The 15,768-nt window shown below is 55.5% G+C and overlaps 1 protein-coding gene across 3 annotated transcripts; it reads left to right on the forward strand.

The window, feature by feature from the left end:
• Positions 1-3,390: 3,390 nt before the first annotated feature.
• Positions 3,391-15,724, forward strand: PUS1 (pseudouridine synthase 1). 3 transcript variants are annotated; one of them, XR_007471936.1, is made up of 7 exons: positions 3,391-3,523; positions 4,296-4,527; positions 6,352-6,489; positions 10,253-10,355; positions 13,248-13,939; positions 14,093-14,518; positions 15,433-15,724. XR_007471936.1 is itself a non-coding variant. In XM_004276628.3 (6 exons), the coding sequence occupies exons 1-6, from the start codon at positions 3,900-3,902 to the stop codon at positions 15,472-15,474; spliced, it is 1,296 nt and encodes a 431-aa protein (XP_004276676.2). In that variant the 5' UTR covers positions 3,530-3,899; the 3' UTR covers positions 15,475-15,724. The 3 variants fall into 3 exon arrangements, 1 of the variants encoding a protein (XP_004276676.2); XR_007471935.1 differs by lacking the exon at positions 3,391-3,523 and adding an exon at positions 3,530-3,988; XM_004276628.3 differs by lacking the exons at positions 3,391-3,523; positions 14,093-14,518 and adding an exon at positions 3,530-3,988.
• The last annotated feature ends 44 nt before the right edge of the window (positions 15,725-15,768 follow it).

Raw genomic sequence — 15,768 nt, forward strand, 5'->3', positions numbered from 1 at the left:
ACAGGCTCAGTAGTTGTGGCTCACGGGCTCTGGAGCGCACGCTCAGTAGTTGTGGCACACGGGCTTAGTTGCTCCGTGGCGTGTGGGATCTTCCCGGACCAGGGCTCAAACCTGTGTCCCCTGCATTGGCAGGCGGATTCTCAACCACTGCGCCACCAGGGAAGCCCTACATATTGTTTTAATAGGCTAAAAGTATCTCATTAAGTTACCAGAAAGGCTAACCGCAATGTGAAACGAAAGTTCGCGGAGGGGTAGTGATAGAGGAAGTGGAAGGTGGGGCCTCAAAAGGCTAGGTCCCAGCAGGGCTGCTCCAGTCTGGCTTCCTGGAGTGCGTGCTCCGGGCTCTGCAGACAGGAAGGGCCGTGCCTGGTGGAGATGCAGCCCCTTCCGCTCTGTGGGGCTCCCGGTATGTTGCACAAAGAAATGCCGAAAGAGGATTAAGACAACCGTGGCATTTTGTTGTCAAATTAATAGACTTCATTTCTTACAGTAGTTTTAGGTTTACAGAAAAATTGTGCAGAAAGTACAGAGAGTTCCCAAATACTCCCTCTCCCCCTGCCACCCACTTTACTTCTCCTGTTAACACCTTGCATGGGTGGGATTCATCTGTTACAACTGATAAACCTACACTGACACGTCAGCATCACCCAGAGTCCATGTTTACGTTGTGATTCGCTCTTGGTGCCCGTGCTGTGGGTTTGGACGCACACATGATGACCTGTACCATTTCAGTGTCATGCAGAGTCGTTTCACTGCCCTGAATATCCTCTGTGCTCTGTGTTCCCTCCCCTGACTTTAACCCCTGTCCCTTTACTGTCTCCATAGCTTCGCCTCTTCCACGATGCTGGAATCACACAGTGTAGCCTTTTCAGGTTGACTTCTTCTGGGTCTTTCCATGGCTCGATGGCTCATTTCTTTTCAATGCTGAATGATACTCCCCTGTCTGGGGGTACTGAGTTTATGTATCCATTTTCCTACTGAAGGATATCCTCTTGCTCCCCAGTCTTGGTATTCATGGGTAGCGCTGCTGTAAACACCCTGTGTAGGAGCCTGACAGTAAGGAGGGCCCAGGAGGGCTGGCTGGGCCGGGGGTGCAGCGGGCACACGGGAGGGACCGGCTCCCCACTTCCTGCGGGGCTCACGTTGCCCTGCGCGCTCCTGGCACGCTCACAGGGGGCCTTCGGCCAGGAGGTCCGGCTCAGGTGCCTGCCCCACTCCTAACTGCCCCCTGGGCACCTGTCCCAGCCTCACAGGCCTCAGTTTGTTCTCCGTAGATCAGAGTCCGGCTCGGTGCCACCATGGCCAGTTTGCAGGGAGGCCCCTCGGTGGTCTTTTCCTCTCATTCTCTCACCTGACACAGGACCTCAGAGCACGGCCCCAAGCTTCCACCCTCCCCACCTGCTGGCCCGCGGCACAGCCTGGGGTCTTGGGCCTGCCCCGGAGACTGCCCTCACCCGGCCTGGGTTTCTGTTCAAGCACCGGGAGCTTCCTGGTTCACACGGGCAGGGGGAGATGGACTGCTTCCCGGGGCACAACCTGAAGTCCCATCACCCAGTCTCAACTGCCTTCCTCGGCGGCTCTAGTTCCAGCCTCACAGTTGCCCAGGTCGTGCGCTTACACGGATGGTTCAGCCTGGGCCCCGTGTCCACCTCCATGTGCCAGAGCGGGTCCAGGCCTCCAGAGCTGCAGAGGCCGAGGGCGGGGAAGGAGTGTCCCCCGACAAAGGAGTCTCTATGGTAAGGGGTGCTCTGTGATGGTAGGTACTGTGTGACGGGGTGCTCTGGGTGAAGGTAGGTGCTCTGTTGTGGGGTGCTCTGTGTGAAGGTGGGTGCTCTGCGTGAAGGTGCCCCGATGCTTCCTAAGACTGCTCAGCCACCTGAGTTCCCCAGACCACATGTGACCTTGACCTTTCCTCATGCCTGGAGCCCTGGGGCAGCTCTTTCTTCCCTTCCTCAGAGGGGTGGGCTGTCCTGGGGGATCGTTTAGCACGGGTGAGCTGTGCCCTTCCGCCTGCCTGAGCTCTTTTCCAACTAGGCCTGACTTTTCCGACTAGGAGTCCGAGTAGAATTTGGTCCAGGAGAGGATCCACGTCAGCAGCCACTGCTCCACTTTGTTTCTCGTGGATTCGCTCGTTCTGCACATTTCACGTACAGGTGACCTGTGAGCAACGTGGTGGTTCGGGGCCCAGACCCCCCCACACACGCAGTCGAAAATCCACAGATAACTTGACAGCTGGCTCTCCATGTCCGTGGTTACGCATCCGTGGATTCAGCCACTGGCAGACCTACTAGTCCTGCACTTCGTATTTAGTGAAACAAGTTCTGTATAGGTGGAGCCGTGCGTTCAACCCTGCGCTGCTCAAGGGTCAGCTGTGCATGGAATCATACACGCACGACGTGGCCTTCTGCGCCTGGCTTCTCCACTGAATGTGTTTTCAAGGTTCACCCCCAGCCGTAGCATGCGTCAGTACTTCTGAGTCGTTTTCACATAGTGTTTAACACTTGATCACACACACTCTTGCTGTTGGTCTGTCATTGTCTGTCCCCACTAGAGTGGAAGCTTCCCGAGGGCACGGGTTCTGCTCCTAGTCTGTTCGCAGCCTCTGCAGGCGCTGGGAACCTAGTAGGTGCTCGGAAAATAGCTACTTACCGAGTGGCCGTCTCAGGGAGGTCTGAGTCCCGTGCCGCCAGCCGCACTTCCTTCCACCTTCTGCGGGCTGTCGCTCGCTCCCGCCAGCTGTGGTGACATCTGTGCCGCCTCCCAAACCCCATGTGTGGACGAGTTTCCCATCTGTCTTCTACCAGCTTCCAGGAGGTCCTCACTCCCTGGAGCTCTCACACAGGCGGCTCCAGCATGACCCAGTCTGTCCCTGGCATTTGGGCCCCTCTCCGTGCCTCAGCTTCCTCATCTGTAAAATGGGGACAAGAGAACCTTCCTCAAGGCTTCATGAGGATTGAATAAGCTAACAGGCATCGAGCCACTAGAGCAGCACCTGGCACTGGCACATGGCAAATGTTTTCTTACGAGAGGTTTGTGGGAAGGCGCTGGTCTGCACACTGTTGAAAGACAGGCTGTCATTCCAGAAGCCGGGACTGGTGCTGTGTGGCTTCCGGCCATGGGCTCAGCCTCTCTGTCCCTCGGGTTCCTCTTCAGTAACGTGCTTGCTCTTACGGTGCTTGCTCCCTAAGGCGGGCGAAAGGCCTGAATGAGCTGACACTTGTAACACGGAACAGAGCCTGGAAGCGTAGTTGTTAGGACGATTTGTTCGCCCTAAGAGGGCGCATCCACATCGGCCTCAAACCACCCCCGAGTTGGCAGCGGGGAACCGGGCTCCCGGCGCCAGGCCCCGCCCTCCCCGCCCCGAAGCCCCGCTCAGTCCCGCCCCTGACACCAAGCTCCGCCCCAAGCCGCCTCGGCCCGCCTCGCCCAGAAGTACTTTTGTCCACGTCCGGCTGCCGTCCGGCCGCGCGCTCCGCTTCCGCCTTCGCCCACGTGGTTCGGCTCCGGCTCAGTCCGCCGCTCCGTGAGTGGGGCCGGGTCGGGGCGCGCCCCACTAGTCCCGGCGTGGGTGGCCGGGGTCTCCCCGATTCCCGAGGGAGAGCCGGCTGGGCGAGGCGAGAGGACGAGGGGGGAGCAGGAGGGACTGGGGAGGTCAGAGGTCAGCCTGGGGGTCAGGGACGACTTAGGTTATCCGCGGGCGGGGCTGGAGCGTGAGAGGGTCCCGGGAAGGTTAGAGTTCTCAAGGGGTGGGGCTGGAGCGTGGCCGTGGTCGGAGTTAAGGAGGGGCGGGCTGGTGTGTAGGGGCCCCGGGGAGGTTAGGGGTCTAGAGGACCCGGGTGGGTGCGTACCGGGGGAGGTCAGGGGTCGGGCGCGTGCCCCCCCGCCCCTCCCGGGCCTGCATGGGGCTCCCCAGCCTGCGGGCGGCGGCCTGGGCCCTGAGGAGAGCCTGCGGACCGTGGACCCCGCGCCTGGGACCGCGCCTCCTCTGGTAATGACAGTGCACTTCTCCGTGACCCCAGGGTAGCACGCTGACCCCCACTGAGCCCGACTGCATGCCCGGCGAGCACCAGCCCTCATCGCATAAAGTGCTGTCACTGCTCCATTTCTTGGACAGTGAAACCGAGGCCAAGTTGGTGGTTGGGCAAGATCTACAGTTAGCGCCCAGCTGGGATTTGGACTCGGTGGTCAGCCCAGGGTGTTTACTGGACCATGCTGCCACCGTCGGTCTTTCACTGGGCCGCTTCCTTCTGTGTTTTGCTCACACCCCACCCCCCCTCGCCACCGTGTCTTTTCAGTTTGCCCCCCATGGCAGGGAATGGGGAGGCCCCCGTGCCCGTGGGGACCAAGCAGGAGCAGGACAGGAAGGTCCGGCGTGGCTGGCAGGGCGCGGCCAGGATCTGGGAGGAGACAGAGCAGCAGGCGAAAAGGCTCAGGAGCAGCGAGGGTGGAGGGCAGCACGGGAAGCTGCCGAAGCGCAAGGTCGTGCTGCTCGTGGCCTATTCCGGGAAGGGCTACCACGGCATGCAGGTGAGGGCGCCCGCGGGCTGGGCCGCTGTGCTTGGGGCAGGGACCTCGCAGCGACGGTTACCCAGGGAGCCATCTCGGGAAGTGGCAGAAAGAGGGGTCTCATTCTCACCTCCTTTATCGTGTGGGTCCCATCTGGCAAGATTTAGATTCAGATCGAAGCAGCTTTGAGCCCTGTTTCATCCATGGATTGCTTGGGTGCTTGCGGGGGGCGGGGGGGGGGAGGTGTTCATGGGTCTCCCAGGGTAGTTAAAGGCCCAGGCCTGCCGATGACCAGAGGCGGCAAGTGACGAGAACTCTCAGTCCGTCGTTTCCTCATCTCTCTGATCACAGTGCTGACTTTACAGGGCAGGAAGAGTCATTAGGCTGACCGATACCGCACACTAGAACTGGGACAGCGCCAGGGATGCTCAGAAGGGGCAGCTGTTACTCTTTGTTAGACACGTGAAGGTGACGGTTGCGGGTACGCAGGCACGTGAGAGCTCCCTGCCCAGCCCAGCCCCGTGACCCTTTCCTGAAAGGCACAAGAGCCCCGGCGCCCCGGCAGATGCACGTAGAGCTTCTTCTCGTCCCTTGTGGTCAGCGGTGTGGCTCTTACACTTCGGTGCCTCGTTCTTTAAACTTCTTGGAGGAATTCACTGCTGTGTAGAGTATCTCACTGAAGCGGAAGTTTAGGAAAACAGTGCCCAACCTTACCAGGTGCTGTGGTCACCTTTACTGTAAATAATAGTAGTAATGAGATACTTTGTATCCTATTTTAGTATTTTTCATTAAGTATGGGGTTGCACCCGTGAAACCAATTTGATGACCTTTGATGACCACGGGTGGATTGTGAAATGGTGGAAGCAGTGCTTCGGTCTCACGTAGTGGAACAAATAAACCACCTGCGCTGCTCTTCGCCGATGTTTAAATGCTTTTTTGTTTGAGGGTGACTGATTACGTGTGTTGTTGCCTTATGCGCTGTCTTGAGAATTTTGCCTGTGTCTCATCATCTTCCGTTTGCCTCAGTGTCCCCATTAGGGGAATGGAGGGGGGGTAGAGAGTGACGGTAGCTCACAGGGTGACAGAAGGACACAGCGGGATGTGGGGAAGGGTGGTTATCCCCGTTTCTTAATATCCATTCCGATCACTGGAGGAGCATTTATAGCTTCTTGCTGAGTAAAGGGATTGGACTTAAGCTGCAGTGGGGACCGTGAGGTAGACTTTGGGAAGGACCTGCCCACTGTGGTGCGTCTTGGCGACGTGCTTGTCGCCCTGTGTCCCTTGCTTTGCAAAGATTTTCTTTGACGTCAGCGTGGTGATCTCACTGATGTCGCAGGGTCCTGCAGGCCCTGGACTGTGATTACACTACATCTGCACCCACTAGGTGCTGGCAGCACCCTGGGGTGGCGTCCTCCTCCAGCAGGGGCGCCTGCCTCCCTGTAGTGATGCAGGAGGGCCTGCTCCCTGCTGTGGTGAGGGAGGGGAGGCCCTGGGGTGATGAGGGAGGGGAGTCCCTCTTGGCCGGGTGCAACAGACAGATGGGTCTCCAGCAGGAGGGTGCTGGTCTCACATCTGACAGGTAGGGGGAAATGATGTCTTAGGTGATGCCCAGTGTCAGCTGCCCAGGGTGGGAAGTTTCTAGACTGTGGGTACCCACAGGTGGCTTTCCTGCTTCCCGTGGGTCGGGGGACGAGCTGCAGGGTCTCTCCACGCCCACAGGTGCGGTCCCCACCTGCCGGGTGCGGGCACAACGCACATGCCCCTACCTGGATCAGCCACGGCCCAGGGCCCCTACTGTGGTAGTGATTGAGTGAAAAACAAGTTTTCTTCTTCTCTTTTCCTCAGAGGAACGTTGGGTCCTCGAAATTCAAGACCATCGAAGATGACCTGGTGTCTGCCCTGGTCCGGTCGGGTTGTATTCCGGAGAATCACGGGGAGGACATGCGGAAGATGTCCTTCCAGCGCTGCGCCCGGACGGACAAGGTAGGTGCTGTCCCCACATCCCCTGCGGGTGCAGGCAGCACCGAAGCCGCCGGTCTGTGGCTTGTGTTTGCCCTCATCCCACTTTCCATCTTAGCACCTTTATCTCTCAAGATTCTCTTGGTTACAATTGACAGATGCACAGCTCAGACTAGTGTAAGTGGAAAGAAAGTTGTTGCCTCGTGTGGCCAAGAAACTGCGGCATTTCTGGCCCAGGTGTGGCTGGACCTAGGTGCTCAGGGCCACAAGGTCTGGCATCCTCTCTGTCTGTGCTTTCTCCTCTGTCGCTCCTGTGGGTGGCGTGGTGGCCACAACATCTGCCTTAGATCCATCCATCTCAGGCTCGCGATACAAGTAGGACCGCGTGGCCGCAGAGGCCCACCATGCGTGTGATGTTAAACTTCCTAGGAGCCACAGCCAAAAGGGAAAAGGAAACAGGTGACGCTGGGTTTTGTTATCAATTTTATTTAACTTAGTGTGTCCAAGGTAGTCGCCTTTCAACGTGTAATCAACATAAAAAGCGATGAACGGGAAATAGTTTCCATTGTGCGTGTGTGAGCGCCAAGTCTTTGGAACCCCGCGGGAGTCGCACGCTCAGGAGTCTCGGGTGGCTGTGACCCAGCACTGTCCATTCATGCTCAAGAGATTGAGTCCTGCTGTCTGGTTGGCTCTCCCACCGTCCCAGGCCAATCGCTGGCTGGTCCCACCCTGGCACATTGCCAGGTGTGGGGCTGGTGCGAGCAGGGGCTCCCCACAAAGGAGTGGAGGGTGTCGCCGAGGCAGGTGGGACAACCAGCCACAGAGAACGTGAAGCTCTCCCCCAGGAGAGAGAAAACCCAAAGTGCCTGTGCACCTGTGAGCCTGCTCTCTCAGACCCGGGCCCTGAATCATCTCTCTGGCCACCTAAGGTCACTGGGAGTCTGTGGTACACGTAGCTTTTTGCAGGTCAGGGTCCTGGGAATCTGAATAACGTTGAGTTTCAAAGGCGCAGCGTCCCCTGGGATCCACAGGCCCAGGCCAGAACCCCGGAGCCAGAGCTACCGCACAGACAGCTAAGAACAAAAACAGGCGCCTGGCAGTCTCGTGGGTGATCCAGTCACATGTTAGCTGGTCCAGGTAAAGAGTACCGGGGCTCTCCGTGGTGTTTGTTTTCTGTTTAACTTTCCCACTTACAGCTCTCTGGTTGTTTTCAAGGCAGAAGAAAAGTAAACATTTGCCTGAGCTAATGAAGACAGCATTTCCAAATATAGGGCTAGCATTTATTTCAGTTTTCACTGTTGTTAGAGATGGTTTTATTCGAATATGTTTTCCTTCTTACATTTTGGGAAATCTAGAAAACCTTTGATACTAACATCCCCCTGGATGAACAAATGATGATATTTTGTTAGTTTTTGTTTCATATTAAAAAAAAAAGTTTCAAGGAGCTGTCATTCACTCCCACACATTTTGCCCATTTAAAGGGTACATTCATTGATTCTAGTCCTTTCTCACAGTTGTGCAGCCATTACCACAGCCCAGCTTAGAACATTTTCATCATCCCCAGAACTTCCCTGCACCCTTTAGTCATCACCTACTCTCCACTGGCATATCCAGAAAATTCTCACTTCAGTGTGTAATCAGGGCTTTCCTGGTGGCACAGTGGTTAGGGATCCACCTGCCAGTGTAGGGGCCACGGGTTCGAGCCCCGGTCCGGGAGGATCCCGCATGACGCGGAGCAGCTAGGCCCGTGAGCCACAACTACTGAACCCCGCGCGCCTAGAGAGCCCATGTTCTGCAACAGGAGAAGCCACTGCAATGAGAAGCCCGCGCACCGCAACAAAGAGTAGCCCCCGCTCGCTGCAACTCGAGAAAGCCCGTGCACAGCAACAAAGACCCAATGCAGCCAAAAATTTTAAAAAAACCAGAAAAACGTGTAATCAATATAAAAAGATTAGCAATGAGATGTATTTCCATTCCTTTTTCGTGTACTGAGACTTTGAGACCTCATTTCAGAACAGCCATTTTATGCCCTCAGTAGCCACTCATGGCCAGATGCCTCTGTGTTGGAGGGTGTCTGCCTGGTGAACAGTGGATTCGGCCTGTGTTCCATCTCGCCAGTTTATTTTTTGTCTTTCTTCTTTTTTACAAAAATCTCTCCAACTTTTTATTTGGAAAAACTTCAGACCTCCGAAAGTCCCAGGAACAATGCATGAACACCCTTGGTCTTCCCCTAAACTCGGCAGTGTTAAACTTTTGCCATATTTGTTTTCCTTTTTGTGCCTTTGAATGGAACCATTTGAGAGGAAGTTGCAGACGTCATCACCCTTCACCCCAAAATATGTCGCGTGAGCAGTGGCATCCTCTGGCAACTGCTTGGTGTCGCTGTCACCCTTGGGAAATTTAACACTGGTACACTGTTTCTTGTTGATCCTGTGTCTAACCCAGGGTTGATGGTTCATTCAGTTGTCATGTCTTTTGAGTTTCCTTCATTTTTTTTTTTAAATTAAAAAAATGTTTTTTCTATTTTTTTTATTATTTCTTTTATTTATTTATTTTTTTGGTTGTGTTGGGTCTTCGTTGCTGCGCGCAGGCTTTCTTTAGTTGTGGTGCACGGGCTTCTCATTGCGGTGGCTTCTCTAGTTGCAGAGCACGGGCTTTAGGTGCACAGGCTTCAGTAGTTGTAGCACGCAGGCTCAGTAGTTGTGGCACGCGGGCTCAGTAGTTGTGGCTCACAGGCTCTAGAGAGCAGGCTCAGTAGTTGTGGTGCACGGGCTTAGTTGCTCCGCGGCATGTGGGATCTTCCCGGACCAGGGCTCGAACCTGTGTCCCCTGCATTGGCAGGCGGACTCTCAGCCACTGCGCCACCAGGGAAGCCCTTGAGTTTCCTTTAAAATGGTCTCGTCACCTCCTTTCTGTCCTTCCTGATGTGATGTTTTGGATGGTCCAGGCCAGTTATTTTGACGAATGTCCTCAATCTGTATTTGTCTGATTGTTCTCATGACTCGATACAGAGTAAAGAAATTTTTCGGCAGGAGTGTTACACGGTACTCTGTCTTCTTTGCTTACATTTAAAAAAATCTTTTTAGAAAGTATGATTGTAGCAAACAGAAAGGTGCATACAGTGTCAGTATAAAGTGAAACGGGTGATTCTTTGGTGAGCGCCCGGATAATCTCCACTCAGGTCCACACGTGGGTCTCTGCCCGCGTCCCAGGAGCCCCCTCCTCGTCCACCTTCCGAATCACACCGCTCCCCTCCCCCAGACCTTACTGCCGTATTGCCTTTTATGAAAACTTGCTTTTAGGAAAAAGGTGTAACATACAAATGGTGAACTGTGCTCTTCTTGAGTGCGGCGCTTGCTCAGTTTACCTGTGTCACTAGCACCCCATCCCCACAGGATACCTGCTGCTGTGACTTAGATGGTGACCTTGCTCAGCTCCAGTGTTCTGTCATCTAAGTTGCACTTTCTTTTTTCCTAAGTCCTTGAGAGTCACATCCAGGGTGGGACTTTATCTCCTATCTGCAGGATTTCATGTATTCGTTCCCGTGTTTCGTTGGGCTCTGAAGTTCACTTGTAATATTTTGTAAGTTATGTGGCACTCACTCCCTTGGTATATAGAGCACTGTTCTTGTATCTGGTTATTCCCTTCAGATGCACTTCTGAAAGCAGAATTCCTCCACGGACAGATGTAGCGTGCGTGTGGTCCTTCTGCTGAAGAGACCAGCTTGCAGTGTCGGTGCTCCAAGTGCAAGGCCCAGCTGGCCCTCCCATGTCTGCTTCCTTTGCAGGGTGTGTCTGCGGCCGGCCAGGTTGTGTCCCTGAAGGTGTGGCTGATTGACGACCTTTTAGAAAAGATTAACAGCCACCTTCCGTCTCACATTCGGATACTGGGTAAGCCTGGCAGCGCTGGGCTGCACACTGGGTGGCGGCCCGTCTCACAGGGACACGAAATTTCTTCTTTCATCGAATTTCTCTGTTGCGGAGCTAAGATAACAGAGTGGTCGCTTAGCAGTTGGAAGGAGTGGTTGTGAGTCAGCTGTAAGGAAGGGTTCAGTATTCCCACCTCCTTCAGAAAGGGACACAGCCAGACAGACAGACTTGGAAAGGCCCTCAGTGCAGCATCTTGGTGCTACATGTGCCTTGTTTTAACCAAATGCTTGGATATGGAAGTCCAGATTTGATAAAATTAAAACAGGGGCTATGACTCCCTATGGTAACAGGCCTGATAACGGGATTTGCAGTCTGACCCTCTCTGCCTTTTAAGTGGCATATATGTGCCATTGATAATTAATGTGGTACTGGGGTGGCTGGGGGTAGCTCTGCTTGCCTTCTGTTTCTCTCTGTCCCATTTGTTTCCCTCTTCTTTTTCTCCCTTCTTTTGGATTAATTGATGTTTCTTATCATTGCATTTCATTATCACCTTGGTTAGCTAATGCGATGACTCGCTATGGTTTTTTTTAGTGATCGCTTTGCCGGCCCTTAAAGCAAGGGCTGGCAGAGGCTTTCTGTAGAGGGCCAGGTAGTAAACTGTCTGAGGCTTTGTGGCCACACAGATCACTGTCTCTGTTGCATATTCTTCTCCTTTGTTTCTTCTTTTAACCACCCTTTCAGCCTTAGCTCAGAAGTTGTACAGGAACGGCCATGGTTTTAGCCACTGTTTGCCAGCCCCGGGGTCAAAGCATCCATGGGCCAGTTACCACAGCTGCCTTCACGTGAAGCCAGGCCACCTTGCACGCACCTCACACCTGCAGCCACGCACTTGCACCTGTCCTGCTGTCGTGACGTGTATTTCAGGTCTGCCTGTGTCATCACCCGCACACTACAGTGTCAGTTTTTCTTTAACCAGAGAATTAAAAACACTTTTAAATGCTTTTTAAAGTTGAAGTATAATCAGCGTACGGTAAACTGCGTAGTTCATTATACAGTTAAAACGTTGTGATATGTGTGCATACCTGTGAAACCAGCCCACTTGAGAGAGTCACCCTCTGTCACCCCCAGAAGATTGTGACCCTCCCCACGCCCCTCCCACCCCATGCCTCACCAGGCGACCACTGATCTGCTCTCTTTCATTATAGACTGCTTCGTAGTTCTAGAGTTTTATGTCAATAGCATCGTAGGGAATGGCCTCTTGCACGGAGCCTCTGGTTAAAGATTCCTGCACGTTGTCAGGTGCATCCGGTTTGTTCCTTTCCATTGCTGCGTGGTTTCCAGTTGTTTATCCAGTTACCTGGTGGGGAACACTGCGGGTGTCTCCAGTTTGGGGCTGTTACAGAAAGACACTGCCATGAACGTTGGGTACAAGTATAAATAGGGATCTCAGCACAAAGTCACAACCCTTGTTTTTGGTTACTTTGCCCACTATTGAATTTAGTTTCTAAATTTTTATTTGTTTATTTATTTGCTGCACCGCACGGCACGCGGGATCTCATTCCCCGACCAGGGATGGGACCCGCGCCTCCTGCAGTGGCAGCACGGAGTCCTAACCGCTGCACCGCCGGGGAAGGCTCTGCATTTATTATTGGCATGACATGGTTTTATTTTTATTGTCCTGTGGTCTTTCTCTGCCTGGTGAGGATAATTCCCTCCTGAAGACCTTCTCTGGGAGCCAGTCCTCTTAAAGCCCCATGTGATGCCTCTTAACATTCATTCCACGGGAACGTTCTCATGTATGCCACAGGTTGTTCCCCACTTTCGCTAAAATAATACCAGACCCTACACAATTCGCAGCCGTTAGCACTGCTTACGTAACATGACACACCAAGGCTGTGTTTCCCTCGTTAGCAGCCCAGCCACGTAGTCGGCTGCCAGCCCCTTTCAGCCTTTTCTTGGCACTTACGTTCCGCACGACAGAAATTAGGTGCACAGAGCATACCTGCGATGCTGTGTCGATGAAATTGGATTCTTAAAGCAAGACAAAACACAAAAATAAGATTACCCCAAATCAGACACGACAGCAGAGACAGAAGACGGGAAGGGCGGCGCAGACGCAGCCTTGAACTGGCAGCCCCGGGGCGGGGTCATCAGTCCTTGTAACATGAAGCCAACGTTGGCCTTTAAGTCACAGCCTCCTTGTGAGGCTGAGTCCTCGCCACCCGGTCTGGGCTTAGCGTGAGGACAGCCGCGCAGCACGGAGCACCGAGGGCCACAAAGCGCTTCGTGCTCCCCAGTTCCCAGAAGCCGCCCCCCGCCACGGTTGTGATTCTTTCAGAAGTTTTCTCTACAAATACAGACATAATCCGTGTGCTTGTATTTTTCTCACAAAGAAATGCACACGTAGTGCTTCGCTTTGCTCTTTTCTCCCTGAGCGGTTAGGAAGCCTGTTGGGAGCCCTGGCCGGGCACAGCGAGTGTTCAGCGCTGCAGCCCCCGGTCCTGGGCACGGGCGCCGGCTCCGGGGCTGCTTTCGGCTCGTTCTGCAAATGTCTGAGAGCCGCTGATCGCTTCCCTGTTGCTGGACGTTTTAAGTTGGTTCCAGTTTCTTTTGCTGTCTGAACACATTGCTGTCCCTGGCCTCACCTGCAGGATGGCGTGTGATCCAAGGCTTCTGGGTCGGGGTCACCGGCTGGTGCTTTAGTCCGCGTGGGTCCCCCGGGATCCGTGAGGCGAGAGCAGGGTGTCCCGCACCTTGGCCGACCCCGGGGTTTGTTTGATAGGGTTTAGCTGAGGGTTTAGCGCACGGAGCCGGGGCCCCCTCGGGCTCGTCCGGGTTCGGCAGGTAAGGTGCTGGCGCTCAGACCTGCTCAGGGTGTCGTCAGTCTGTCCTCATCGCCTCCTCTGCCCCCAGGACTGAAGAGGGTCACGGGCGGCTTCAACTCCAAGAACAAGTGCGACGCCAGGACCTACTTCTACATGCTGCCCACGTTCGCCTTTGCCCACAAGGACCACGATGCGCAGGACGAGACGTACCGGCTGCACGCAGAGACGCTGGGGCATGTGAACCGGCTCCTGGCCTGCTACAGGGGCACCCACAACTTCCACAACTTCACCTCGCAGAAGGGGCCCCGCGAGCCCAGCGCCCGGCGCTACATCCTCGACATGTTCTGCGAGGAGCCCTTCGTGCGCGAAGGCATGGAGTTTGCGGTGATCAAGGTCAAGGGCCAGAGCTTCATGACGCACCAGATCAGGAAGATGGTGGGGCTGGTGGTGGCCATCGTCAAGGGCTACGCGCCCGAGAGCGTGCTGGAGCGCTGCTGGGGGGAGGCCAAGGTGGACGTGCCCAAGGCACCGGGGCTCGGCCTGGTCCTGGAGCGGGTGCACTTCGAGAAGTACAATCAGCGCTTCGGCCACGACGGGCTGCACGAGCCGCTGGACTGGGCGCGGGAGGAGGCTGAGGTCACGGCCTTCAAGGAGCAGCACATCTACCCCACGATCATCGGCACCGAGCGCCACGAGAGGTCCATGGCCCAGTGGCTGAGCACCCTGCCCATGCATGACTTCAGCGCCACTGCCCACGCAGCCGCCGGCCCGGGCGCCAAGGTGGGGCTGGGGCCACGGGGGCTGGGGCTCAGGGGAACCGTGGGGCTGGCGCTGGCCCTTCCAGGAGCTCAGCCAAGCACTTGTCCACATCTGTCACTGTCCGTGGCTAAGCTTCAACCCACTCTGCCCCCTGTCATTGTACCCATTGTACAGATGAGCAAGCTGAGGCACCGAGAGGCCTGTCGCTGCCCCGGGGCCACAACAGTGGGAGGAGCAGGGCCAGGGCATAGGACCTGGTGGCCAGCCGCCCTGCTCCGCGCTTAGTGACGCTGGGGAGGGACATGCTCGGTGGCCGTCGTCCCGTGTGTGGGACGGAGGTGCCGCTGGGACGTCCTCCTCTGGCTCATGCTGCTTGTCAGTTGGCACGTACCTGGCTCCAGAACATGGGCTCGCTTGGCAGGCGCCAGGGACGCTGAGCGGCCAAGCGTCGTTCTCCTCGCCCTCTGGGCGGCGTTCCTGTCCAGGCCCGGGTAGTCTCCTCCGCCTGGGAGGGGACGCAGGCTGTGCTTTCGGCCGCACTGTCCCGGAGCCCTGCTGTCTGATACCGCCCAGGGACCTGGCTCAAAGTGTGATTCATCTGTGAGTTAACTGCCAACCTTATGTTAGAAGGAGAGCATCCACGATTGGAGGTGCTGGAGCTAAAAGTGAACATTTTACTCTCGTTCTCGATTCTCTACCCTGGGGCGAGGGAGGTCCCCAAAGCCCATGTTCGCTCATGGTGTCCCAGCAGGCTGTCAAAGGGTGAGATTCCCACCTGGAGCTCTGGGAGATTTCTTCCCATTGTCTAGATATCTAGAAAAACACTGTCTTCCCTCCCCAGCTGGGCTTGTAAACCCATGTGCATACAGATAAGGGGGCCAGGTGTAAGAAAGGCAGGGGTTGCAGGTCAGATGGTGAATTCCAAGCAGCGTCGGGGAGGAGACGGGACTTGGTGGAGACTGTGGGAAACGGCAGAGCTCTCATTCCACCGCAAGGGCCCCTGCAGCTCAGCGCCAGCCAGGGGAGGGTGGCCCTGAGTGTTGTCGGAGCTTGCCTTTTCTCAGGAGAAACTGGGATTGCAGACGTGTATGTGAAATAGTCCACTCTTTAAATGTTGGTGGTTATCAATTTTCCCAGCACTGTGAGGCCAGATGGAGCACGTGTACAGATGGGACCTGGGGGCCAGGCTTGCTCTCTGCTTGATTCCCACAGACAGAGGCCTCTGACCGTCTGCCGTCTCTATATAGCGCCGAGGGGCTTGTACTTGACCAGCTTTGCAGTAGATCAGTTTTATGTCCCCAAGGTCACTGAAGCCTCTGGGAGCTGGAGGAGCCCAATGAAGACCCCCTCTGGTCCCCAGCCCTTGGCTTTGCCCGTTCAAGACAGGTTCTTGAATCAGTGAAGAGGAAGACGGGTGAGGCTGAGCCTCGCCCTGGGCAGCCCCTGTGCAGGAGAGGGCCCCCGCCGGGCGGAGCGCTCCCCACAGTCATTCCCTGTCTGCTGTCGCTCTGCAGGTCCCCCGCCCCCTGGAAGGCAGTGATGGGGACAGTGACTGAGCTGGCCCACGACACCGCACGCCGGGACCCGCCAGCCTGCTGCTGGCGGCATGCCTCGCCCAGACGGGACGGCCCGCGCGCGGCCTCCCCAGCTCAGGATCCTGAGAGCTGCGTCATTCTGAGTTTTCGTCACAGGGAGAACCTGCCGCGAGTCTATTTTCAGCTCACGCGTTGACTACACACAACTCAGCACGTAAAGACACTATTTTTTTAAAGAAGCGATTTTCTTATTAAATAAGTACAAACCTTGCTTAGTCACTTCTTTTACCTTTTTCTCGGTCTTTTCCACGGGTC

This window comes from Orcinus orca, chromosome 15, assembly GCF_937001465.1.
Source record: "Orcinus orca chromosome 15, mOrcOrc1.1, whole genome shotgun sequence".
Taxonomy (NCBI): domain Eukaryota; kingdom Metazoa; phylum Chordata; class Mammalia; order Artiodactyla; family Delphinidae; genus Orcinus; species Orcinus orca.